At 41.5% G+C, this 26,947-nt stretch overlaps 2 protein-coding genes across 2 annotated transcripts; one reads left to right on the top strand and one right to left on the bottom strand.

Moving 5' to 3' along the window:
• Positions 1-5,256: 5,256 nt before the first annotated feature.
• LOC115165572 (fat storage-inducing transmembrane protein 2) lies at positions 5,257-9,815 on the top strand. The gene is made up of 2 exons (XM_029718771.1): positions 5,257-5,519; positions 8,240-9,815. Exons 1-2 carry the CDS (start codon positions 5,347-5,349, stop codon positions 8,820-8,822), a joined length of 756 nt encoding a protein of 251 aa, XP_029574631.1. The 5' UTR covers positions 5,257-5,346; the 3' UTR covers positions 8,823-9,815.
• Positions 9,816-9,959: 144 nt separating this feature from the next.
• Positions 9,960-26,541, bottom strand: LOC115165570 (ganglioside-induced differentiation-associated protein 1-like 1). Its single transcript, XM_029718769.1, has 6 exons — positions 25,841-26,541; positions 20,942-21,134; positions 15,838-16,011; positions 14,856-14,950; positions 13,695-13,809; positions 9,960-13,226 (listed from the first exon to the last, which is right to left on the bottom strand). The coding sequence occupies exons 1-6, from the start codon at positions 26,021-26,023 to the stop codon at positions 12,883-12,885; spliced, it is 1,104 nt and encodes a 367-aa protein (XP_029574629.1). The 5' UTR covers positions 26,024-26,541; the 3' UTR covers positions 9,960-12,882.
• Between the last annotated feature and the right edge of the window lie 406 nt (positions 26,542-26,947).

The raw sequence follows: 26,947 nt of genomic DNA, 5'->3' as shown, positions 1-26,947 counted from the left end.
TACAAATGAACTTTCTTCTGTCGATTCTTGTTTTTTTTTATGTCACAATTCCAACCCTCCTCCTTTATCCGGGTTTGGGACCGGCAAAAGTGACCCAAAAGAGACACTCTAGCGGAGATACTTAGTTTTTTATTTAATTTTTTATTTACATTTTTTGTTTTTTAGTTTAGTTTTCTTAATTTGGTTTGGTTTTTAACCTTATGGTCCACTTAGGAGCCTACAACAATAGTAAAACATGAACATTTTTAACCATAACATTTTTTTTTTTTTTGTATACAATCAACATTAACATTCTAAATGGACCAAAAAGAGACAATAGAAAAAACTGTCAATGGCAATGTGAGAAAATGATGGTAACTAGTCTGGCCCTAATTCAGGTTAATAGTTTTTTTTTAATGTAAACCAGGGCGGGATCAGCCAGCGGCAGCTTTCCGCATGCGCGATTCATTTGCAGTCTTGACGCGGAGGGGTGAACATCTCCTGCTCTGACTGCAGCTGGGAGGGACTGCTGCGCGAGGACTGGGCCGCCTGTGAGGGCTTTGGAACGGGGGTAAGAACAATACGTGCTTTCATGTCAGAGTCTCCAAAAGTCTCCAATAACGCCAGAAAAAGTCGCTAGATTTGTCGCTAGTCGCTTTTTTGAAAATGTGTCGCCAGAGGGGTCTGAATACTCGCTAAATATAGCAACAAAGTCGCTAAGTTGGTAACACTGTTGTAAACACCTTAATCGGCGTTCAGCAATGTATCTGATCTGTGTATGTGCTAGAACCAGCTGAGCGAGTCTCCCTCTTTAGCGTGAGTGAAGCGTGTTCGGAACAACTGTATGTATTCGTCTTTTAGAAGTAGTTTTCACATGCACTTTTATATGTCCGAACTCAGAATCAAATATGCTTCCCAAAAATAACATGTTCGCTGTGGTAGAACGTTTATTTGATTTCCATTTTAGAGTGCCATCAGGTAGCCTGATTTCAGATATTTCCATGTAAACAGAGATTATTAGGGAAATCTTTCTTCTTGCAATGCATGTAAACGTTTTAATTAATATATTATATTAATCTGACTATCCACAGAACCAGAGGTAATCTTGTTGGATGACAATTTGCATCAAAAAGAAGGAATGTATCAGAACAATAAAGTCCTGATCTGTCAGAACCCGAGACTATCTATTTGGACTGCAACATTCTACAAGAGGAAATTGATCGAAATATATTGGTACCTCTTCAGGTGGCATGAACATCTGAGCACCTGCATATCTCTTAGGGGTTATGCTTGAAAATGTGAGATTGAAATCGCACTAACATGTAGGATACACTATTCTATGAATGGAACACAATATGGGGTCATTCAGAGTGAAAATTGAACTGTTCTTGTCATTAGGTTTGTGATGGGCTAATTGTGCACTTTTTTCAGTGATGTGATGTGAAGTCAGAGGATGAAGACAAGGAGGTGCAGCCTTGCTCCTCTACCATGGCAGCTAATGGAACTGGGTAAGGGGTCATTCAGAGCTAAACAAATTTACTATTCTTCTCATTGGATTGCTGATAGGCTTTTTTATATTTCTAAGTGAAATAAAGTCAGAGGAGGAAGTCCAGGATACGGAAGCCCAGCCTGGCTCATTTACGATTTTAGCGAACGGCAAATGCTCCCTACATACACGTCACACACAGACCAGGCTTGCCAGAATCCCTCCCCCCCCCTTCGCTTGAACGCCCACACACTAAATTCTTCATAGCTGTGACTTGCTTGCTAGTTGAGATTTCTGCTCTCCATTGTCAGTTTAGCTTACATTTCACTGATCTTAGTAGCAGAAAGCATTTTATATTTGTGTCCTTCAAGGCAGCTGTCAATTATCATGTTAGGCTGTGTTTCATAAAATATTTTGGTGTCCATATACCATTGTATGTACGGTGCATTCGGAAAGTATTCAGACCCCTTGACTTTTCCCACATTTTGTTAAGTTACAGCCTTTGATAATGTATTAATAAATAAATAAATAAAACATCTCAGCAATCTACACACAATACCCCATAAAGACAACGTGAAAACAGTGTTTTACAAATGTTTGCTGAGTTATTACAATGGAAATACAGAAATACCTTATTTACATAAATATTCAGACCCTTTGCTATGAGACAAAATTGTGCTCAAATGCATCCTGTTTCCATTGATCATCCTTGAGATGTTTCTTCAACTTGATTGGAGTCTACCTGTGGTAAATTCCATTGATTGGACATGATCTGGAAAAGCACACACCGGTCTGTAAGGGGTCTTACGGTTAACAGTGCATGTCAAAGCTAAAACCAAGCCATGAGGTCAAATGAATTGTCCGTAGAGCTCCGAGACAGGATTGTGTCGAGGCACAGATCTGGGGAAGGGTACCAAAAAATGTGTGCAGCCTTGAAGGTCCCCAAGAACACAGTGGTCTCCATCATTCTTAAATGGAAGAAGTTTGGAACCACCAAGACTCTTCCTAGAGTTGGCCGCCCGGCCAACTTAACAATCGGGGGAGAAGGGCCTTGGTCAAGGAGGTTACCAAGAACTTGATGGTCACTCTGACAGAGCTCCAGAGTTACTCTGTGGAGATGGGAGAACCTTCCAGAAGGACAACCATCTCTGCAGCACTCCACCAATCAGGCCTTTATGGTAGAGTGGCCAGACGGAAGCCACTCCTCAGTAAAAGACACATGACAGCCCGCTTGGAGTTTTCTAAAAGGCACCTAAAGGACTGAGACCATGACAAACAAGATTCTCTGGTCTGATGGAACCAAGAGTAAATGCATTGGCCTGAATGCCAAGCGTCACGTCTGGAGGAATCCTGGCACCATCCCTACGGTGAAGCATGGTGGTGGCAGCATCATGCTGTGGGGATGTTTTTGAGTGGCAGGGACTGGTAGACTATTCAGGGTTGAGGGAAAGATGAACGGAGCAAAGTACAGAGAGATCTTTAATGAAAACCTGCTCCAGAGGGCTCAGGACCTCAGACTGAGGTGAAGGTTCACCTTCCAACAGGACAACGACCCTAGGCACACAGCCAAGGCAACGCAGGAGTGGCTTCGGGAGAAGTCTCTGAATGTTGTTGAGTGGCCCAGCCAGAGCCCGGACTTGAACCTGATTGAACATCACTGGAGAGACCTGAAAATAGCTGTGCAGCGACGCTCCCCATCCAACCTGATAGAGCTTGAGAGGAACTGCAGAGAAGAATGTGAGAAACTCCCCAAATATAGGTGTGCCAAGCTTGCAGCGTTATACCCAAGAAGACTTGAGGCTGTAATCACTGCCAAAGGTGCTTCAACAAAGTAGTGTAGTGGAGCGGGTTAAGAGTTTCAAGTTCCTTGGTGTCCACATCACCAACAATCTACTTTGATCCAAACACACCAAGACAGTTGGGAAGAGGGCACGACAATGCCTTTTCCCCCTTAGGAGACTGAAAAGATTTGGCATGGGTCCCCAGATCCCCAAAAAGTTCTACAGCTGCACAATTGAGAGCATCCTGACAGGTTGCATCACCGCCTGGTATGGCAACTGCTCGGCCTCCAACCAGAAGGCTCTACAGAGGGTAGTACGTACGGCCCAGCACATCACTGGGGCCAAGCTTCCTGCCATCCAGGACCTATATACTAGGCGGTGTCAGAGGAAGGCCCAAAAAATTGTCAAAGACTCCCATCACCCAAGTCATAGACTGTTCTCTCTGCTACCGCACAACAAGCGGTACCGGAGCGCCAAGTCTTGGTCCAAAAGGCTCATAAGCCATAAGACTGCTGGACAACTAATCAAATTGCCACCAGGGCTATTTACATTGACCCCCCCCGTTTTCACACTGCAGCTACTCACTGTTTATTATCTATGCATGGTCACTTTACCTTTACCTACATGTACAAATTACCGGTACCCCCTGTATATATGCCTCGTTATTGCTATTTTATTGTTACTTTTTATTACATTTTTTACTTTAGTTTATTTAGTAAATATTTTATTAACTATATTTCTTGAACTGCATTGCTGTTTTAAGGGCTTGTAAGTAAGCATTACTCAAGGATGTAATCGCTGCCAATGGTGCTTCAACAAAGTACTGAGTAAAGGGTCTGAATACTTATGTCAATGTGATATTTCTATTTTTTTCTATTTAATACATTTGCTAAAATTCCTAAACCTGTCTTTGTGTTGTTATTATGGGGTGCTGTGTGTAGATTGATGAGAGAAAAAAAACTTTAAAATCCATTTCAGAATAAGGCTGTAACGTGACAATGTGGAAAAAGTCAAGGGGTCTGAATACTTTCCGAATGCACTGTAGATCATGGTCGCAAGGCATATGAACTAACAGGTTATAGAGCAAACAATGCAATTATCACAGCACATAGGTTGTAATATGTCTTTTTTTCTGGCTTGACTTTCCTAGTGATTTTACCCAAGCACCGCTACTGCTTGCTAACTGGTTGTAGTTATACACGTGCAGCGTTCAACTAATCAGCATGTTGGAAATGTCCAAGTTTCCCAGTTCTGACTAATATGTGAATGTAAAACCCGGCATACATCTACGACTTGAATTGACTTTTCATAGCAGGTTAGGAGTGCAATTTTGCTAACCCTAACCCTTTTCCTAACCTTAACTATTTATATATATTTTTTTACTTTTACGTCAATACATTCCTTACTCCACACATTTTCCCTGACACCCATGCATTCACAACTGTAAGTCGCTCTGGATAAGAGTGTCTGCTAAAAATGACTAAAATGTAAAAAAAAATAAAAAATTAAAAGTACTCATAACATTTTTTATGCTTAGGAGGATGGGAAAATGGTCCAATTCACGCACTTATCAAGAGAACATCCCTGGTCATCACTACTGCCTTTGATCTGGCGGACTCACGAAACACAAATGCTTCATTTGTAAATTATGTCTGTGTTGGAGTGTGCCCCTGGCTATCCCTAATTATTTTTTTAAAAACTATAAGTTGTGCCATCTGGTTTGCTTAATATAAGGAATTTTAAATGATGTCTTCTTTTACTTTTGATACTTAAGTATATTTTAGCAAATACATTTACTTTTGATACTTAAGTATATTTAAAATCAAACTTTTACTCAAGTAATATTTTACTGGGTGACTTTCACTTTTACTTAAGTCATTTTCTATTAGGGTATCTTTACTTTTACTTCAGTATGACAATTGTTTTACTTTTTCCAACACTGCTCTAATCCACCGAGTCAGAACCGCGTGGAATATACCAGAGAAGAAGACATCCTGTCGTAACACCAAAATGCAACATTCAAAGAGTTCATTGGCTAGAGAGCGCTGATGTACCTACCAATCCCCAGATCATTCTTGTTCCAAGTGTCCGCATTTCAACATGGCAGCCGTGGATGTTATCGTGGAGAAGTTTGCGGCACTTTGGAGTATACGGTTTATCCGTGTTATATTGGCTGGGATTTTTTTTGCTATTTCAATAGTAGGATCCTTTGTAAATTGGACACAGCTCGTTCCGGAGACATATTTCAGCAACAGAAGAAATGTTGTCAATATGTAAGTAGTGGTTAGCCATTAGCAAACTAGGTAGCCACAATGACAGCTTGATTTAGACAGCTTGATAATCATTGAGGCTGTAGGCTAGCCACCTAACGTTAGCTTGCGAAGTGGCAAACCCTTTCGAGCACAGCCATGATGGAAAAAAATTACGTGTTTTTTTGTCAAATACTGTACAGCGGATAGGTGCAGACGTTGAATTTAGGTAATGAATGACAAGTGAAAATATGCATTTTTACATACGTTTAAAATGCATATTTTCGGGACGTTGAAATCAGGTTCATTTTCGGTTCTGAATGAAAGTTGATAATACGTATTTCTCGGATGTTGGTTCTGAATGAAAGTAGAAAAGACTGTCTATGTTTGGTCCAATTAAGGCTGGTCCAGACCGGACAAAATCTGAACCAAACATAAACATCTGATTTGGTCCGGACTAGACCAAAAACCAATACATGCATACACCAATACATGTTCATACTTTTATCAAACTACCCAGCTACCTAACTTCATCAGGAGTTATTGTGAGCCTATTTTGCAATGTGTTTACACAGTGGGAAATACAAAAGTATTTTGTTTTTGCTATGATCAGCTTGTCAAATATTGTCAGATACAAACTTGAACCACTGATCATGACAATGGGGTGAAATTCTTGGACAACAGTTGTGATTGTCCATTCTACTTTGTACAAGAGAGGTGCGCTGGGAATGTACAAGGGAAATATGTTGCGCCCCTGCCTTTGACTTAATGGGCACAGCTTATCACTGGGCGGTATCAAAGCTCACCTAAAAACCCCTTATACCACTGGTTGAGAGATTGTCGACTACAAAATAATAGATTCCTCAACTCCTTGCCTGTCGAGTCAAGTAGCGGAATCGACTCCTAAGATTCAGTATTTTTGCAACGGAGGATACTGAGTAGTTGCTATAGGCAACTTCAGAGAATACGATCTCTTGCATCTTTCACAGCAAAGAGAGAGGGAGAGAGTATGGGAGCGGCGTAGGCAGGTCGGCCAGCAGGCCTACAGTCAGAACTGGGCGGTAAACAAAATATGTATAGGTTGTCACAATGCTGTAGGCTCTCGCAATTTCTTGGCTTGCAATGTCTCTCAAGTTCACTAAAGTAGGGTCTATCAATGAGTAGGCTGAGATATTCTACATGCAATAGCCTGAACCATACACAGTACAGTATGAAGATAGGATAAAACTGCTTCTCCAATAGAAAAGGAAACAGTCACCGGGTCTAGCAGTCGTCTCACGCCAAACATTGCATATATAGGCTGTCAAATCAAAGGCACTCCTTCAATATAAAGTTGTTTTTCACAAAAATGTCAGTTTGTCTCCTTCACGAGTTTGGAGTAATAACATGTTCAACTACTTAAGACATCGGCCCGAATCAAGGTTGTGCCTTTAGATTTCAAGAAAATGTACAACTAAGGCATACTTTTTACTTCTTTCATGGACTTCTCAAACCCCAAACCTCTGCCTGGTCTGTTTGGTGTGTTTCGCAAGCATTCCCAGAAATCTTGCGATGTTGTGTCTCTGGATTTAGAAACTCTGTGACTGAACACACTCGCATCTTTCATAGCAAAGATAAAGAGCAGGTGAGCCAGCAAGGGATATTGATAATCTGTGTCTTTCAATGTCTTGGCTTGCAATTACTTGTAAATTCACCAAAAGTAGCCTAATCTATAATTTAATGTCAAGGAGTATGGCTAAGCTACAATACATAGTGCCAAGTGAATTGAAGTTGAACATCGCCAAATGTGTCAGTTGAATTCGGCCTAAATGGACACCCTGGCTGGCTGTTGGTGTCCTAGAGCAATACATCACAAAGCAGGGCATCCCCTCTAAACTTTTTGGAAGTTCACTTACTCATCCATAAACGCATCTCAAGTGCAAGTACTGTTCAGCAGCTCAAATCTGCTGGATGGGTGGGGGCATACTTATTATGAAGGACATCTACCATGGATCGCTAAAATACCGTGATGGCACTTAATATGCAGATATCGCTCCACCATTTCCTGGTTGCTAAAATTCTAATAGTTTGCCTAATTTCAGTTAATGTGACAAAACAAGCAGTAGAGTCATTGTACCATCTAAATATATGTTTATGTATTTCCCATCAACAACAAAAAAAATGTATTTTCAGTTGTTTGAAGCTGGTGTACAAAACTAAAAGATTAAGAAGAAAAAAACTAAACTTAGAAAGAAAAAAGAAGCATAGAAATAGCGCATAGAACAGATCTAACGCTTCTTAGACTTGCATTCAATTAGAATGACAGATCTATAACTCACATTTCTATGCGAATGTGGTCAGGGTTCATTAAATGGCAGGGTCAGTGTAATGGCCTGGGGATAGAAGCTGTTTATCAGTCTCTCGGTTGTAGCAGGGTGAACAGGTTGTGGCTCGGGTAGCTGAGGTCCTTAATCTTCTTGGCCTTCCAGTGACACTGGGTGCTGTAGATGTCCAGGAGGGCAGGCAGTGTGCCCCCTATGGTGCGTCAGCCCATCGCACCATCTTTACATTGTCAAGAAGGAGCGACATGGGGCTAAGATTGCTAGCTACAACAACCACTTACCAAATTCTTCTTCTAGGCTCACGTTAGACACACGTCAGCGAGAGAGTTTGCCTGCCGCTATGTATTTACCAATACCTGCAGTCTGGTTCTCAACTGTGTGTGACAGTGCTACCTAAATGACCACTTCCTGTATCTCTTCCAGGTATTTTGTCAAAGTTTCCTGGGGCTGGACCTTGCTGCTGTTGACACCGTTCATCCTCTTCACGTCATACAAGAACTTGGCCTTTGCCCTCCGGCGACTGAGCTCATTGGTGGTGGCCACAGCCGTTTGGTACACCTTCACCAAGTTTTTTACCCACATCAACAATGCCACAAGTACCTGTCACGTTCCTGAATCTGAAGCCATGGATCAAGTCCCTCATGATGACATCACCTCATGCAGGAATGCTGGGGGTCAATGGTATGGCTTTGCCATCTCAGGACACTCGTTCATTCTGTCGTACTCTGCACTCATCATTGCCGAAGAAATGTCACCTATGGTGCACATGGTGAAGAAGAACAGGAATACTGTTTTGGATTTGTTATACGTTTCCCTTAATTGGATAGTAATCATCTGGATATGGATGTTTGTGTGTACCTCGGTGTACTTTCATTCTTTCCCTGAGAAACTTCTCGGGACAGTTTTGGGGATTGTGCCATGGTTTCTCACATATCGGATATGGTATTCAATGCCCTTCTCTCCTGGTCTCCCATATCAGCCAAAAGAGCAGAGACAACTAGCTTAAAACTAGCACTAGGCTAGACCTCCTACTGTATTGACTCTGTAACATGTTTGACTGCCACCTTCAAAACACTCAAGTTAAAAACATTGACATTCTTCTCACGTTCCAAGTTGACTGTTGCCATTTAAAGTTTTTTTTTTCTTTCCTTCAGAAAGGTCATTGGACAGGGGGCCAGGGTTGGTTTGCACACGCCGGTCTCGACTCCCTGTGTGGCTGTAGGCAGCTGGTGTTCTTAAAATGACACTGATGTCATCTGAGAACAGTGCAGTGCATGGCGTTGATGTCTAGGCCTATCCACTAGCTAGGGTTGGGGTTGGGGTCAATTTCATTTCAATTTAGGCAGTAAACTGACTTTTTTAAAGAAAAAGGTGTGCACCACAACCTAAAGAAAAATGAATTCACCACAACTCTGGGAGTTGTTATTTTTTTGTATACTTCATCTTTTAAAAGCCAATGTTGTTGTGAAAGCCTTTGCAGTATGTGTATGTAGGGTTGGAGAGTGCCATTTTAGTGTTAGTTCATTTTCAGGTTGTTTCAATTCTCATTATTTTATTTATGTGGAAATGTATATTGGAGAGAAATATATAAAGTAATCAATTTTAGTGGCAAATATAGTGGGGAATACTTGAGAATGTCTACACTTGAGAATGTTTACAATGAAATAGTGTAAGGTATTTTTTATTTTTTTGTGCTTTGCCAACTCATTTTATTGTAACACAACCCTCCAAATAGAAATGAGATCAGTTCTTATGTGGTTGTCCCACCTAACTATCTTAAGATGAATGTACTAACTGTAAGTCGCTCTGGATAAGATGATATCCTAACTGTTTTGGTTTTTTTTACAAATCATTAAGGACAACATGCAATTATTTCCAGAACCAAAAGATTCTAATCATATTGTGGCTACTACTAGCTGTAGGTATATCTGTTTATTCTCAGGACTACCAAGGGAATATTCAGCATGATGTGCAAGTAAAATAAAATGTATTTTTAGTAGGTTGCCTGACAATGCATTATAACACTTCATAACCAGGAGAATTGTCTGTTTTGCTTGGAATTGCGAAAAGCCAATATAGTACAAAATAAGAGAAAATGCATTACATTCAATCATGTTGAAATAACAATTCTGTAAACTGCAAGTTACGTTTTTCATTTTCAGAATTTATTTTTCATTGATGACAACTGAATAAATTAAGGCTTATGAACAAACATCATCAAAACCACAAAATAAATGCATATTTATAAATATAAAAATAAAAAATACTATTGTGAAATATAATGGCCACAAATAACAACTAGGATTACTCAACTTGTTGAATTCCTTGGCTCGAGAGTTATGTGAGCCATATGGAATAAATACATAATTTGCAGGAACTCAGTTTTAAGAGGCAGTGAATTATTGGTAACAATGGTGCTTGTTATAATGAAACCTAGACAAACACTGACAATGATGGGCTAGTTATGGAAATGTAATTTCTCAATTGGTCTCTGACATTGCACCCAGACAGTGTTGGTTTATATATCAGTGAAAGTCCCAGGAAAAAAACCACAAATAAAGTGGATTGTAGACACACTTGATTTTAACTACTGTATGGCTAATTAGTTGAGTACTAGGCTAAATGTAAAAACTTGCTTACTTCCAACAACAACAAAAAAGCTCAAACTTAAGGTTTTCAAACCTGTGCCATTTTATGTTATTGTTGTTATACAGGCAACTACTGGTGTCAAATGTTCTTTCCATTACATAGATCTCCAAAGCTCAACATGAAGAAAACGCCAGACAGTTATTCAGTTGTGAATGTTTTCTTCTCACCAACAGACACCCAATGTGATGAGATGAACTGTGACTTCTCAACTTCCTGTTTTCAGATGAACTTGTGGGGCTGGTTTCCCAGACAAACATTAAGCCTATCCCTGGACTAAAAAATGATGTCAATGGAGTTTCTCCGTTGAGCAGGCTATTTAGTCCAGGACTAGCTTTAATATGTGTTCAGAAACCGATTCCAGGTGTGTCTTGACAAGTATTCAAAGAGAAACCTTTGTGAATCCAAAATTACACCCTATTCCCTACATATTGCACTACTTTTGATCAGAGCCTTATGGTCCCTCGTCAAAAGTAGTGCACTACATAGGGATAGGGTGCCATTTAGTACTTAAGAATAGATATCCCACACAGCTGACACACTGTTAATGAAACATTGGTCATCTATCTTTTTGGTTAAGAATCCTCCAATGTCTCGTCCCAGCAGTAATCAGCCATGCAGTCTGTTAACAACCATACGCACGCTTACTCTGTTCACTCAATCTGGCCTTTTCCTAAAACTACAAGGAAGAAAACTGTTCTTTGTCAAAGTCCGCTGCCCATGACTTCACAGTGAGATGGAGCTGAAGATCCAAGGTTACTCTTGTCTTCTCCTTTAAAGCTCTCCTGTCACCTCACTTCCCTCTGCCATTTTGAAAAGGAGGACGGGAGGAGGACATGAGGAAAGACTATTGAGAAAGAGCTCTTTCAGTGCCAAACCAGAAATGTATGTTGATTTATTTATATTATTTTTACCCAGACCTTATTTAAATGGAAATAAATCCTTGTAGTTATACAGTGTTAACCCTATTGACAATCAGCTGTGTACATGCTAGCACTCCTGAACAGAAGGGAACATTGTATAGGTCAGTTAGACTCCAGAGGATTTGGGTTGCAAAATTCTGGGAACTTTCAATCAATTCCCTGGTTTTCCAGGAATCCTAGTTGGAGGATTCCGGATTTCCTGCTTATTCTCTCCTAATTCTGGGAATCCTGGAGAGAATAAGGAAAGAATAAGCAGGAAATCCGGAATCCTCCAACTAGGATTTCTGGAAAAACCAGGGAATGTGTTGAAAGTTCCCAGAATTTTGCAACCCTAGTCACAGTTTTCTAAGAGGTTTAGTTTAAATGGCTAGTCTATTGTGTCATGAAAAAAAAAAAAGTCATGAAAAAAAAAGCTTGGATTATTGAACTAAAACTGGTGCTGCTCAATGTTGCTGGGATCAAACCAACCATGTCAGCTATTTATGTGACTATTTAACTGAACCATGTATAATTTCATAGTCACTCTATATGGACACTGTCAAAAGCCACTGAGTGATTCCTTGCTCAATATTGCGGACGGCTGAATTGACCCTTAGTATTTCTCTATCAGACCCATCCTCTGACTTTAGTCAGAGACCACTTCATGATCAGCTCAAGACTGTGGTGTGAGAAATGACAATCACATTTTATTACTGAATGAATTGACGGAGTGCATATGCTCTCATAGTGCTTTAAAGGGAGTGTCTGTATATGGCTGAGAGTGTCTGTTTACAGTCCCCATTCACTCCTTACCCCTTTCCTTTGGCCAGATCCTTCAATGTTTGCATATCTGAAGGGTCTGGATTGGTCTAAACAGTGGTGGAACTTACAAATCTGCAAACAAGAATTATGGTCAAGGGGGAAAAGGAAAGGGAAAGGGAGCGAATTGGGACCGACTGGACGTCTCACTATCCTATCTTCTCATCTGGCAGTTTCTGGCAGCACAGGAAGTATCAGAAGGATTTAATAAAATAAACCAATGGCCAACAGAGGCATGAAGGGCAATAGGTGAACGCCAAAACTGATAAAAAACCACTTAATAAAACTATAGTGACATGCAGGGTGTGAATGAGCCCCACTTTGGATATGTAGATGCAATGTCAAAACATTGTCTCTCTCATGTGTAGGGAATATGACCCTAATGATCATTAAAAACATAGAAATAAGTTTGTTCCCTTAATTAAAATAACTGGATAATGCATGCCTCCAAACTGAGCTAATAGAAAGTAATACTGTAGGTTGATTGAGAAATGAAATAGATGAAGGCATTGGAATACCAGAAAAATGTGCTGTTAACAATTCCTTTGTGTATGGAATGTTCTTATAATCTTTGTTCACCTAGGTAAGTAATAGTGTTCCCTATATAGATTCATATTTTCCTCCTGTTGTAAAACATGACAGAAAAGTTGAAACATCACACAAATACACAGACATTTAACACATGGAGGGGGGTGTTCACTACACATATTTCTTTTTTAGAAACCAATAGGCAAAGTACCCCATCCCTCCCAGAGAGCCCATGAGGAAAGAGGCCCCGAAGAAAGATGGCGGCTTCTTTTTTACCATTCGGAATGCATTGGGTAGAACTGCTGACAGAAGGGTTGTGTGGATGTCGCCCAGAACTTTTCGGAAAGCGTAGCGTTTTTGCACCCGCTCGAAAAAGGACTGGAGGTTGGGTCGGCTGCCGTCCTCCCAGTATTTCTTTGAGAGTCCCAAGAACTTAAGCCTGTGCAACAAGGCTCCCAGGCAGACATCAGCTAATGTAAATTCAGGTCCACATAGCCACAACTCACACTTTTGACCTGCCAAAATAAAACATGCTACTGTAGCAGAGTGGTACAAAGTAGCATGGTCCCAGATCTGTTTGTGCTATCTTGCCAACTGCAACTCCTATGGTCATATAAGACGGGACAAACAGATCTGGAATCAGGCTAGGAAGATGAAACAGTCGCCATGTCCAAATACCCATACTAAATAGTATGGGGAAAAAATAAAAATAGTAAGCCGAATGCGTCATCTAATGCATGATTGCGTTGACTTTCGCCATTCGTTCATTTTGGTACAGCGCGTCAATTTATCTGATTATCAGCTGTTGTCAAACACGTGAGTTGGAAAAGAGGAGTGAATTCTACTAGATCAAATGGTTGAAATGAATGTGCAGTTTAGGCATGTCGTGCGGTAGTAGTATAGGTATTCAGACACGGCCACCACGTCTGATAATGTAATGTCTGAACTGAAGGACATAAACATCAATAATAATCTGCACTCACCTTCATACTCGATTTTCCTCTTTTCCAACTCGGCCTCTACCTGATCTAGTACCATGGCCAACTCTCCAAGGATCTTCTTTAGGTAGGTCACATTATCGTGGTCCAATATTTTTGCCTGTGAGCACAAGACAAGCCCATGTCACATGTGTACAACCTATCAATATGTCTGTCTATGCAGTCTCGTATTGCTATCCGCTCATAGGTGAAGACCTCTTGGAAGACCACAGAAAACATGGGTGGACAACATCTGCCAAGAGACTGTTCTCAGAACAGAGCACCTACCAGCTGTCTTGAACAACAGAGAGCTATGGCATGTCTTCGTCTGGGGTAAGCAAGCATCTCTATGTCCCCTTGAAATACAATAACAGAGTACAATAAACCTATTTGTAACAGTGTAACTAATAACAATGGAAAATAAAGGTACTGACTAAAGGGCAGAGCCAAGCCGTTAAAAGGAAACCATTTTTTTAGCCAGCAGATTGGCCCTGGCAATGGCAGCTATCCATGTTGATTCATCATGGGTCGATACAGAACCAGCACAGACCCTGACACAAGCAATTTGGGTCATTTTGAAATATCTATCCTACATCACACTGAAACATTGTAAATAACAACCACGTTGGAATTGCTCTGCTTCGTAATAACTTACTCTAACTCACATTGCTTGATGTTTGTGTACAGTATGTGACAATATGAGTAGGACCATTATCAGGTCATCTTAACAATCTTGTGAGGTCATGTTCATTTAATGAAATCCTAATATGCCTCTAACATACAAAAACACATGCACACACGTAAATGGTATATAGGGCAACTGGAAAAGTCTATTGTTGGTATTGCATTATATCACTCATTGTTTTGCTCTTTTTACGCTTCTCGTGCCATGTGGTGCCATGCTAACCCTAACCCTGTCTAGGGTCATGCTAACCCTAACCCTTCTCGTGCAGTGTGGTGCCATGCTAACCCTAACCCTGTCTAGGGTCATGCTAACCCTAACCCTTCTCGTGCAGTGTGGTGCCATGCTAACCCTAACCCTGTCTAGGGTCATGCTAACCCTAACCCTTCTCGTGCAGTGTGGTGCCATGCTAACCCTAACCCTGTCTAGGGTCATGCTAACCCTAACCCTTCTCGTGCAGTGTGGTGCCATGCTACCAGTCTCACCATGAGTTTCTTCTGCTTGGAGAGGTATGGCTCTGTCAGCGTGGGTTCCTCGTGGTCCAGCTTCATCAGCTCAGACGCAGCATTGGCTAAGTGTCCTGAGGACGGAGAGATAGAGACATTAATGACTCCTGGATGAAATACTGCTCTGAGGTAAGAGACAATTGTCAGTGACTATCGGAGGAAATAGTCATTTGAAATCCTTCTGTGGTCTAAAGTAGTACCAAAACAGAGAGTGGATGTTCAGTAACAACAAATTATAACTAGTGTATACTTTCCTACATACAAAAATGTAATGTGTTAGAAATACGCAATTTACAAATGCGCAGAGACCCCATAGACTATTCTGTTTTCCTGATAAATCTTAATTTCCCAGTGACAACCAACTTCAGTTATATAATGTGAGAGATAAATAAAGTGTTCTTCATGAAAACACATAAATGACTGATTCAAATATAAACATCACCGGTGAATTTCCTCAAACAAATAAACACAAATAAAGCATCAATATGATTTAACAGACATCACACTGGGCAGTGGGATCTCTGGTTAATTGATTCCACTGCAGGGTTTAGGCCGGACCAGCCTTTTTCTTGATTTACACAAACACGTCCATGAAGGAGCAATGCAGTGCCTGCACACTCATTTACCTAATATCTCCTACAGGGAATTAATGGCATTGCTTCCATGAACTTTGCTGTGATAAGGATTTTAATTTTAAACAAGGTCAAATTGGACAGCATGATTTGGTTGAGACACAACCTGTTAATAGGAAAATGTTGTGAGAATGCTGAATAGCAGTGCATTATTAATGACAAATTGCAGATACTATCAACCAAATTTATATTGAATAATTATATGCAATATTATATTGAATGTTATTTACATGTGTGTTTTCATGTCCTGCATATTCTACAGCAATATTTCTCATGAATTGTGAATGGGGTGTTCCCACTGTCAAACACAGAATTCTGACTTGACTTACTACGTATTTCAGCGGTGGCGTACTTTGGGATCATGGAGTCTGTGGTGAGCTCTGGGTGCAGGATACAGCCGTGTGTGTAAGCATCCATGGGCAGGCCGTCCAGCAGCTTACGGTACTGCTGCACACACTCGTGGACAGGAGAGCCAGCATCGGGAATCAGCTGGGCCACAGTTTCTACAAGGACACCAGGTTCAAACAGACAGAGGTGTGTACAGCACTGTGACATAATTACACATATAGGAGCGTACAGCATTCTAACATATTAGGCCTGTAACATAAAGATACAGCACTGTATACCAACTTCAGCCTTTACTTTATGTGCAACAGTCCACTTAACATATCACAAAGGATAACAATGGTGCATTAGGGGTATTTTCCTGTGAATGGAGTACACTCAGCTACAAAACTGTTTCTGAGAATGGGATCCATAGGCCAATAGACAGAAATAGAAGCAAACATTCCACCATATTAACAGATAGTTCTGTGTTTTGACTTTAAATTAGGACACCATAAAGGTAGGCTATGGGCTGGAGAAGGCTTACTGATGTTGACTGATGATTGGGAGTGGGGACACAGGAAAGGCCCAGGGATATTCCTGTCTGTGCTGTTTCTCCGGTTGCATGGCTCTAGGGTGGAGCCGATGCCCGGAGCTGCACCTGGCAGAGGGCCAGACTACTGACTAATCAGTCCAGGCCCAACATGCCGACCTGGGCATGGGTGTGGCTGTACGTGCTCTGGCTCTGGAAATCTGCTGGTGCTCTCTGCTGCAGCGCTAAGCAGCACAGGGGTGTGAATATCAGAGCCGTCTCCTTATATCAGTTCTTAGCGCAAACAGGGCGGGCATGGCCTTGTCTTGGGCACACAATACTGCTGCACCGACATGGTGATGGTGCACAATGAAATGTCACACAGGAGAGAACCCAATGATCTCTGACTGTGTTACTGCTCAGTCACATTTACACTCTTACAAAAAAGGTGTTCCAAAGGGTTCTTCTACTGCCCCCATAGGAGAACCATTTTTGGTTCCAGGTAGAACTCTTTTAGTTTCCATGTAGAACCCTCTGTGGAAAGGGTTCTACCTGGAACCAAAAAGGGTTATTCAAAGGGTTCTCCATTGGGGACAACCAAATAACCCTTTTACGTTCGAGATAGCACCTTTTTTTCTAAGAATGTATTAAGCAAATGGGCTACAGCTGACAAAATACCAAAACAAGATTCTCCCTGAGAAAGCATAAGGAGAGCATACGGAGAGCTTAGGGCTCTTAGCTATCATAAAATACTATGTGATTGGGAAGTGGATTACACCTTGCTGGAGGTAGGATTTCACCTGGGTCCACTACACTATAGGGTAACTTGAGTTGCCTTGGCAGGAGATTCTGTCCACTACTCTAATAGGATTTTCTCTGCTGCACCATCTGCACTTCCTAGGCCAGCTCCATCCCCTTTGGCTGGGTGCATTAGAAATTACACAGAGTTGAGAAAATATCTGTAAATCAAGCAGCTGAATGACACAACATCCTCTTTAGAATGAGTATGAGGTCTGAGTTACGTTCAGTAGGCAGAAAGCGTTTTCCAACGAAGTGAAACGGGGAGGTATACCACAGTGTGAACGCTTTGCTACACTGTGCCCTGCTGAACACAAATCTGTTATTCAATTCGTTCATTAAAAATATCAACTGAAAATAATGGCGATGTCATCAAAATAGCTACATTTGTTTAAAGTAAATGGGCTTCAAAGTAGCAAACGGACATTAATGACAAGAGCTGGGTTAGGATATTGAGCAACCATTGAACCATAGCCTGTCCATTGCCTCTGAAATCTGAAATCAGTGTACAGTCGTGGCCAAAAGTTTTGAGAATGACACAAATATTAATTTCCACAAAGTTTGCTGCTTCAGTGTCTTTAGATATTTTTGTCAGATGTTACTATGGAATACTGAAGTATAATTACAAGCATTGTGTGTGTGTCAAAAGCTTTTATTGACAATTACATGAAGTTGATGCAAAGAGTCAATATTTGCAGTGTTGACCCTTCTTTTTCAAGACCTCTGCAATCCGCCCTGGCATGCTGTCAATTAACGTCTGGGCCACATCCTGACTGATGACAGCCCATTCTTGCAAAATCAATGCTTGGTGTTTGTCAGAATTTGTGGGTTTTTGTTTGTCCACCCGCCTCTTGAGGTTTGACCACAAGTTCTCAATGGGATTAAGATCTGGGGAGTTTCCTGGCCATGGACCCAAAATATCGATGTTTTGTTCCCCGAGCCACTTAGTTATCACTTTTGCCTTATGGCAAGGTGCTCCATCATGCTGGAAAAGGCATTGTTCGTCACCAAACTGTTCCTGGATGGTTGGGAGAAGTTGCTCTCGGAGGATGCGTTGGTACTATTCATTATTCATGGCTGTGTTCTTAGGCAAAATAGTGAGTGAGCCCACTCCCTTGGCTGAGAAGCAACCCCACACATGAATGGTCTCAGGATGCTTTACTGTTGGCATGACACAGGACTGATGGTAGCGCTCACCTTGTCTTCTCCGGACAAGCTTTTTTCCGGATGCCCCAAAGAATCGTAAAGGGGATTCATCAGAGAAAATGACTTTACCCCAGTCCTCAGCAGTCCAATCCCTGTACCTTTTGCAGAATATCAGTCTGTCCCTGATGTTTTTCCTGGAGAGAAGTGGCTTCTTTGCTGCCCTTCTTGACACCAGGCCATCCTCCAAATGTCTTCGCCTCACTGTGCGTGCAGATGCACTCACACCTGCCTGCTGCCATTCCTCAGCAAGCTCTGTACTGGTGGTGCCCCGATTCCACAGCTGAATCAACTTTAGGAGATGATCCTGGCGCTTGCTGAACTTTCTTGGGCGCCCTGAAGCCTTCTTCACAATATTTGAACCGCTCTCCTTGAAGTTTTTTATGATCCGATAAATGGTTGATTTAGGTGCAATCTTACTGGCAGCAATATCCTTGCCTGTGAAGCCCTTTTTGTGCAAAGCAATGATGACGGCACGTGTTTCCTTGCAGGTAACCATGGTTGACAGAGGAAGAACAATTATTCCAAGCACCACCCTCCTTTTGAAGCTTCCAGTCTGTTATTCGAACTCAATCAGCATGACAGAGTGATCTCCAGCCTTGTCCTCGTCAACACTCACACCTGTGTTAACAAGAGAATCACTGACATGATGTCAGCTGGTCCTTTTGTGGCAGGGCTGAAATGCAGTGGAAATGTTTTTGGGGGATTCAGTTCATTTGCATGGCAAAGAGGGACTTTGCAATTAATTGCAATTCATCTGATCACTCTTCATAACATTCTGGAGTATATGCAAATTGCCGTCATACAAACTGAGGCAGCAGACTTTGTGAAAATTAATATTTGTGTAATTCTCAAGACTTTTGGCCACGACTGTAGTTGGCAGCTATAGCACCAAGCTTCTCTGTCATGAGGGGTGAGCATGAAGTATCTCCATCTGAACTGAGAAGTCGTCCTTCATCCATAAGCCATGTTCAATATCCCCTCCAGCCTTCCTGGGGTCATCCTTTCAGGACATTACATAACGACCCACAATCACCAGCACCTAAAATGACCCATAGGACCATGATAGGACAAACGACATACATACTTGAATTACACTTCCCTGATGAAAAACAGCAACATCTTACCAATGTTTATAAACCTTAAAATAGCAACCTTAGGCTCAATAGAAACCTTAAAATATTCCTAATCTTTGCTATGCAGCCGCCAGTCACTAACTTCATGGACGATCATTGATCCTTGAGCTGCAATGAACCATATAATTGGCCAGTTAGATGTATCTCTGACATGTGCATAACTGCACCTAATATGATGATTGATAGGAGAAAAAAAGGTTGATAGAGATCTGTGTTCTTAAAATGTGCATACTGTTTCCTATGCAGTCCATCACTGACTAACATAATCAACAAAAGAGATCAAGTTAGTCTGAAAAGCAATACTTCTCCCAAAGTAACCGTGAAGACGGTATATTGTTTTACTATGCAGTACCTCACTAAACATCATGGACACCGGAAGAGATGAATAGTCTGAAAAGCAATACCCCCTCCCAAAGTTAGTCTCTATTTATTCAATGATCTGGTTGTAATAGCAAACTTAAAAAGACATAAAAATACTACGAAAATAGATCAATAGTAATGTCAAAAGCAATACCTCCCCCAAAGTAGACTTGGCCAGGGTTCTACATGGAACCCAAAAGAGCTCTACCTGGAACCAAAAAGGATTCTTCAAAGGGTTCTCCTATGAGGACAGCCAAATAACTATTTTAGGTTGTAGATAGCACCTTCTTTTACAAGAGTGTATACTCTATTATCTGATTGTATAGTGTACGCTATTCAGTTACTACTGTAACATCATGGATGAAAAGAGATGGGTAGTCTGAAAGGCACCTTAAAAAGAGCATGTGCAGTCACTCACATCAGATCACACTGCAGTCACAAACATCAGATCACACTGCAGTCACTAACATCAGATCACACTGCAGTCACTAACATCAGATCACACTGTAGTCACTAACATCAGATCACACTGTAGTCACTAACATCAGATCACACTGCAGTCACTCACATCAGATCACACTGCAGTCACTAACATCAGATCACACTGCAGTCACTAACATCAGATCACACTGCAGTCACTAACATCAGATCACACTGCAGTCACTAGCATCAGATCACACTGCAGTCACTAACATCAGATCACACTGCAGTCACTAACATCAGATCACACTGCAGTCACTAACATCAGATCACACTGCAGTCACTCACATCAGATCACACTGCAGTCACTAACATCAGATCACACTGCAGTCACTAACATCAGATCACACTGCAGTCACTAGCATCAGATCACACTGTAGTCACTCACATCAGATCACACTGCAGTCACTAACATCAGATCACACTGCAGTCACTAACATCAGATCACGCTGCAGTCACTCACATCAGATCACACTGCAGTCACTAACATCAGATCACACTGCAGTCACTAACATCAGATCACACTGCAGTCACTAACATCAGATCACACTGCAGTCACTAACATAATGGAAAGAAATCAAATAGTCTAAAAGGCAATACCTCCCCCAAAGTTAGCCTCTAGGTACTTTATGATTTGGTTGTAGTCTGAGACGATGGTATCTCCGTGGATGAAAACAGGCACCTCCTCTCCCAGATTGAGCCTCATAAACCAGGGCTCATTGTGCTCGGCTATAGGGAGACTCACATCCCTCTCTTCACACAGCAGACCCTTCTCATTGATCACAAGACGCACCTAGAGGAAGATTAACACAGAGAAACACGGGGAACAGAGACACAGGTTACATCTTCGTCTCATAGCTTGACTCTTGTTTATATGTGTTTTTGTGTTTTAGTACAATCAGTACTCTAATGGTCTATGTTATTACAATTTTATAACACATAAATGTGCTTGGCAAGTTACTCTGATAGAGAAACTCATTCAGGTCTACAAAGGTTAATATTCAAAAGCAAATTGTAATTTGCTTTTCGCAATTTGGCTTATTGCTGCTACTTGTAGTCTACAATGTTTTGTTGAAGAACAATTAAAAAAGAAAACAATGATATCTCTATTTCTAACCAACTTCACACCTTAGAGCAGGGAACCCTGCACTACCTACACAAGTACAGGCATAAAACAGGCCGTTAAAAGGCCTTAGACGAAGTAACAGTCATGCATCATTGCCAGACATAGGTCCTACATCTTTTGTGTTCCTATCCCCAGGCAAAATAATGTTTTGTTGAGCTCAATATGAAACAAAAATGGCTTCTGTGAGGCAGACAATATCCATTTACAGTGTCTATTTAAAGCCATGCCAAGCTCCATGGAGGGTTATTTGTAGAAATAAGATGAATGAATGTACAGTCAGCACTTGGCTTGGGCAAGAGCTCACCGGAGCTGAGTACCGGCACCTCAAATGTTCTACAGTTTGAGTTCCTGTTCCTCTCATAGAATATTAGCTCAAAAGTATTGTGGAGCTCCTGCACCTAAATGTAAACAGTACCAGCACTCATCTATTTCAGTCCAAGTCAAGTACTGTGTACAGTAGATCACACTATGAAGGTGAGGGGGCCATGGAGTGAGAAACATTGGACTTTTGTTGTAAACTTGTAACAAAACATCACAAAGTGTGAGTGCACCGACTCAGTAAACAGTTAGTGTAGGAATTGTTACCACTCCTGTCTAGTACAGGATAATCTTGCTATTGCGCACAGAGGGAGGAAGTCTGGTGCGCAAGACAGAACAGGAAGACCTTGTAGCTCGCTCAATTTACTGTATAATTATTTTTCCAAGAAAACTGCAACAATTCCCATCACTGATTACGTATGTATTAGCATGACACCTCAACTTTAACAGTGACTGGAGTAGATGACTGTAGAGAAGGATTAGGGGATACAATCAACCAGACCAGGTGATTCAACAATGAGAAATATTTCTCAATCATATTTATCTCTTAATCAATGACATCATCTCTGGTTGCAGCAATTGTATCAATCTAATTACTAACCAGACAATTAATGGCACCCAAACATGAACTCGTCATCATAAACTGACATGGATCCACTGACAACCTCTGGCATCTGAGCTGGAACCACCAGAGCCACAGATAGTTATAGAGATCTCTATATCTTACTCAGGGAACTTCTGACATCTGAGCTGGAACCACCAGAGCCACAGATAGTTATAGAGATCTCTATATCTTACTCAGGGAACTTCTGACATCTGAGCTGGAACCACCAGAGCCACAGATAGTTATAGAGATCTCTATATCTTACTCAGGGAACTTCTGACATTTGAGTTGGACTCACTGACACCCGAGTTGGACTCACTGTCATCTGAGTTGCTGACTGACAACTGAGTGTTGACTACTGTATAGATCTAGCAGTAGAGACCTACAGGCTCTGGGTTATACTGTTGTGACGAAAGTGTAAATCTCCAACCTGCTGCAGCAGTTTAGAATGACAGACAGTGGAGTATTGCTCTTCAATGGCTTCCAAATATGCGGTTACATTAGGTTATCAAACTCCCGCTACAGTCACTCCTCCTGTGTGCACAATCCATCATTTACTGTATAACAGATGGATCAGTGATCAAAGGAACTACTGTATGAGAGAACTATTCAGAAGTAGTTTAGATATCTTGATGCATTTCTAAAGACAGCAAGAAAAACAGGTTTGTACAGGGTAGTGCAATGACACAGCCATTTTCTGTCTGTCTCAGCTATAGTTGCAGCATCTTGGACATCCGCCTTAGTCCTCCTTAGATAAAAATTGTGCAGGGACATACACTACATGACCAAAACTATGTGGACACCTGCTCATCGAACATCTCATTACAAAATCATTGGCATTAATATGGAGTTGGTCCCCCCCGCTTTGCTGCTTTAACAGCCTCCAATCTCCTGGGAAGGCTTTCCACTAGATGTTGGAACATTGCTGCAGGGACTTGCTTCCGTTCAGCCACAAGAGCATTAGTGAGGTAGGGCACAGATGTTGGACGATTACGCCTGGCTTGCAGTTGGCGTTCCAATTCATCCCAAAGGTGTTTGATGGGGTTGAGATCATGGCTCTGTGCAGGCCAGTCAAGTTCTTCCACACTGATCTCGACAAACCATTTCTGTATGGACTTCACTTTCTTCAAGGGGGCATTGTCATGCTGAAATAGGAAAGGGCCTTCCCCAAACTGTTGCCACAAAGTTGGAAGCACAGAATTGTCTAGAATGACATTATATGCTGTAGCGTTAAGATTTCCCTTCACTGGAATTAAGGGGCCAAGCCTGAACCATGAAAAACGGCCCCAGATCATTATTCCTCCTCCACAAAACTTTACAGTTGGCACTAGTGTTCTCCTGGCATCCGCCAAAGCCAGATTCGACCATTGGACTGCCAGATGGTGAAGTGTGATTCATCACTCCAGAGAAAGCATTTCCACTGCTCCAGAGTCCAATGGTAGTGAGCTTTACACCAGTCCAGCCGATGCTTGGCATTGTGCATGATGATCTTAGGCTTGTGTGCGGCTGCTCGGCCATGGAAACCTATTTCATAAAGCTCCCGCCGAACAGTTAATGTGCTGACATTGCTTCCAGATGCAGTTTGGAACTCATAGTGAGTGTTGCAACCAAGGACAGACGATTTTTACGCACTACGTAAAAATTCCCATTCTGTGAGCTTGTGTGGCCTACCACTTCGCTGAGCCGTTGTTGCGCCTAGACGTTTCCACTTCACATTAACAGCATTTACAGTTTACCGGGACAGCTCTAGCACGGCAGACATTTCCATGTAGAACCATCTGTGGAAAGGGTTTTACCTGGAACCAAAAAGGGTTCTCCTATGGGGACAGCCGAAGAACCGTTTCGGAACCCTTTTTTCTAAGAGTGTATGTATAAAATATACTAGCTATATATCTACAGGCCACATATATAGCTACTGAGAGGACAGAGGAACCAGGGGATCCTAACATTCCTTGTTCATTATCTCAACATGAATGCCCCATAACTATCATTAAACCAACCTCAATGAGAAGACAGGGTAGACTTTGCTTAATGACAGCACTGTTCAACCTAAAGGAATGCAACATCTCTAAATCCTGTATTGAGTGGAACCACGACAATGAGCCTCATGTTTTACTGGTACTGTTGAGTGACAACAGGCACAGATCAGCAGTAGCTTCCAGAGAGGCTCATAGCCAATATCCTAATGGTTGACAGACGAAATCACACATCTTTGCCACATGGGGAGTGGAGCAAAGCTAGCTGAGCACAGAAAAAACAGCTGTGAAGAGTGGATGTCTAATCAGGTGCAGAGCAACACTGTTCCATGTTGTCTGCATTGCATGATATTTCACAATGATTAGTAACTTACCATATTATGTCATATTGGTGCTAGGTGTCAATCCTGGCTTCACTATATGTGTATGTAGGGAAAGGTAAAGAATTATGTCTCTACATTCAAAATGCGTAATCTAGATTTGGTCTACACCTTTCATTGCCAGTTTACATGTCTTTCAGGGCTTGAAATGTAAGCATTATGTCCGAGTATGGAAACATACTGTAAGCCTATCTATTACATACACTGCACATTGAAAAGCACATGCAAAGAGGATAGAATAAGATCAAAATGAAGTGGACATTATTTTTTCACAGAAAATGTTAGATGAGGCAATAATCTCAGACTTTGTCTTCCTCCTGTTGGTTAAATTGACAGTTAACTCCTAATCTGGAAAGCTGTTGATAATAATGAAAGGAGATTGAAGCTCTGTTATAATGCGACATCTCTAACAGACGCCCCACGGCTGTACCGGTGTAAGTGGCACTAACTCAAAACGCCGAGATGTCAAGGCATTGAGCTATGGTGGTCTGCAGACAACATGAATAAGATCATGCTCTACACATCTGAAGGGAAAGATCTCTGTTTCATAAAGACTCATGTGGGGTTCTACATTCCATTTTAATAAAAATGGCCAAGTCTATTGATATATTTCAGAATAACTTACAAGCGCTGCACTGAGAGAAAGCCACAGGGAGGGTTGAAATGTTGCCTTTCCTTTGTTTTTCATAGAGATACCTCATTTTACATCAATTATTTAGATTTGTCACGTCGGACCACATATGCGGTGTAGACTGATTTCTCATCGATGAGGGGAAAACTGTCAAAACAGACGTCTTGTTAGAATCAGACACCATCTTCTTCTCGCTGAATCATCCATTGTTATATAATATTGATCACCTATCCAGCTATAGCTTATCTATCTCGTATAAACCAATGTCAAGGAAAATGTCCACACATGCTGCAGACGTTTCATAACGTCTCATATTGGAAATATTGCCAGAATTAAATAATTTCTAACACAGACCTATAACATTATATTTCAAATAATTCTTATCGAATAACACATTTAGCTCCTATAGCAGATATGACATGTAAGAGAGACACCATTTCGTTTTCATGATGTCTGTGTTTTACCTTTTGAGAGGTGAAAGACTGCGTCCAGTGATACAAAACAAGCTTGTCTTTAGAGAAATGAGGTTTCGACTCGATAGCTGGCTCTTCGCTTTTCTCTCCGTCTGTCATTTCACCGTCTTCATCCAAGGCTGAGATGGGCCACCAGCTACAGTTGGTGGGGGTAACATTGTTGGAAGACGCCATGACAGAGGGGTTTGTGCGTATGAGATAGAACCAAGGGAGGGATAGAGGAGAGATGGAGGGAGGGAGGGAGGGACAGAGAGGAAAGGAAAGAGAGCGAAGGCGCAAAGGATTTCAGCACCACGAACTGAGCATCATCAATTCAACGCGATGTGGTATAATCAGTTTCGGACAGCGTCCGGTTCTGAAATCTAGATCGCTTTCGATAAACGTAGCTTGCAAAAATGGTACCGCGTAATCCACAGAACGCTAACCCTTAATAACTCAAATATGTAAATACGCTTACGATTAAATCAATGTATAGACTACATCACACACGCACAAACATGCGCGGTGGAAACCCCTTGCCAGTGATGGGAGGAGAGTGCATTTGACAAGAAGGTCAGAACAGGGTGTCGGAGAGCTGTTAATTAAAGACCTTAATTAAAGAAAATATTTTTGAAACAATAAATAATAGTTTCCGACATTGATAGTTGCATTAAAACTCACCCAAAGGAAAATTTGTGAAGGTGGATATTAAGATACAGCCCAATCCCGCGAATGATAGCCCAAAAAGCTCCATTGAATTCCTTGCAATTCATGTGGTGATATACCCCCCCCCTCCCCCCAGAATGAATGCACATGTATAAAGCAATTTTTATGTTTTCTTTTGTTTTTGAACCGCAAATATTGCAATGATAGATCCGTGCCAGTAGAGGGGGCGACATAACATGTTTGGGCTGAGCATTCAGGATCCGAGTCACTGGACTATAGTGCCAAAAGATATCCCAAGCAAGCCTCAAGGCGGCGTAAAGCTAAGTGTGCAAATCAAGTGCATAATGAACGAAGGGGTGTGCAGAATATGAAACGTTTCAATAGAAATTCGGCCACTGTAAATGGCAGAAATTCAAGTTTTAAGATGCGTCAAATGAATAAGCAATAAGAGTG

The sequence above is a fragment of the Salmo trutta genome, chromosome 28, assembly GCF_901001165.1.
Source record: "Salmo trutta chromosome 28, fSalTru1.1, whole genome shotgun sequence".
NCBI classification, from domain to species: domain Eukaryota; kingdom Metazoa; phylum Chordata; class Actinopteri; order Salmoniformes; family Salmonidae; genus Salmo; species Salmo trutta.
This window is presented reverse-complemented; position numbering and strand designations above follow the sequence as displayed.

Bases quoted from the DNA above. Each gene is read 5' to 3' on its own strand.
- LOC115165572 (XM_029718771.1), top strand. From the start codon at position 5,347: ATGGCAGCCGTGGATGTTATCGTGGAGAAGTTTGCGGCACTTTGGAGT. The intron at 5,520-8,239 runs GTAAGTAGTGGT...TATCTCTTCCAG, and splicing joins AGAAGAAATGTTGTCAATAT to GTATTTTGTCAAAGTTTCCT.
- LOC115165570 (XM_029718769.1), bottom strand. From the start codon at position 26,023: ATGGCGTCTTCCAACAATGTTACCCCCACCAACTGTAGCTGGTGGCCC. The intron at 21,135-25,840 runs GTAAAACACAGA...ATCTTCCTCTAG, and splicing joins AGTCTTTCACCTCTCAAAAG to GTGCGTCTTGTGATCAATGA. The intron at 16,012-20,941 runs GTATTGCCTTTT...GTGTCCTTGTAG, and splicing joins AGAGGCTAACTTTGGGGGAG to AAACTGTGGCCCAGCTGATT.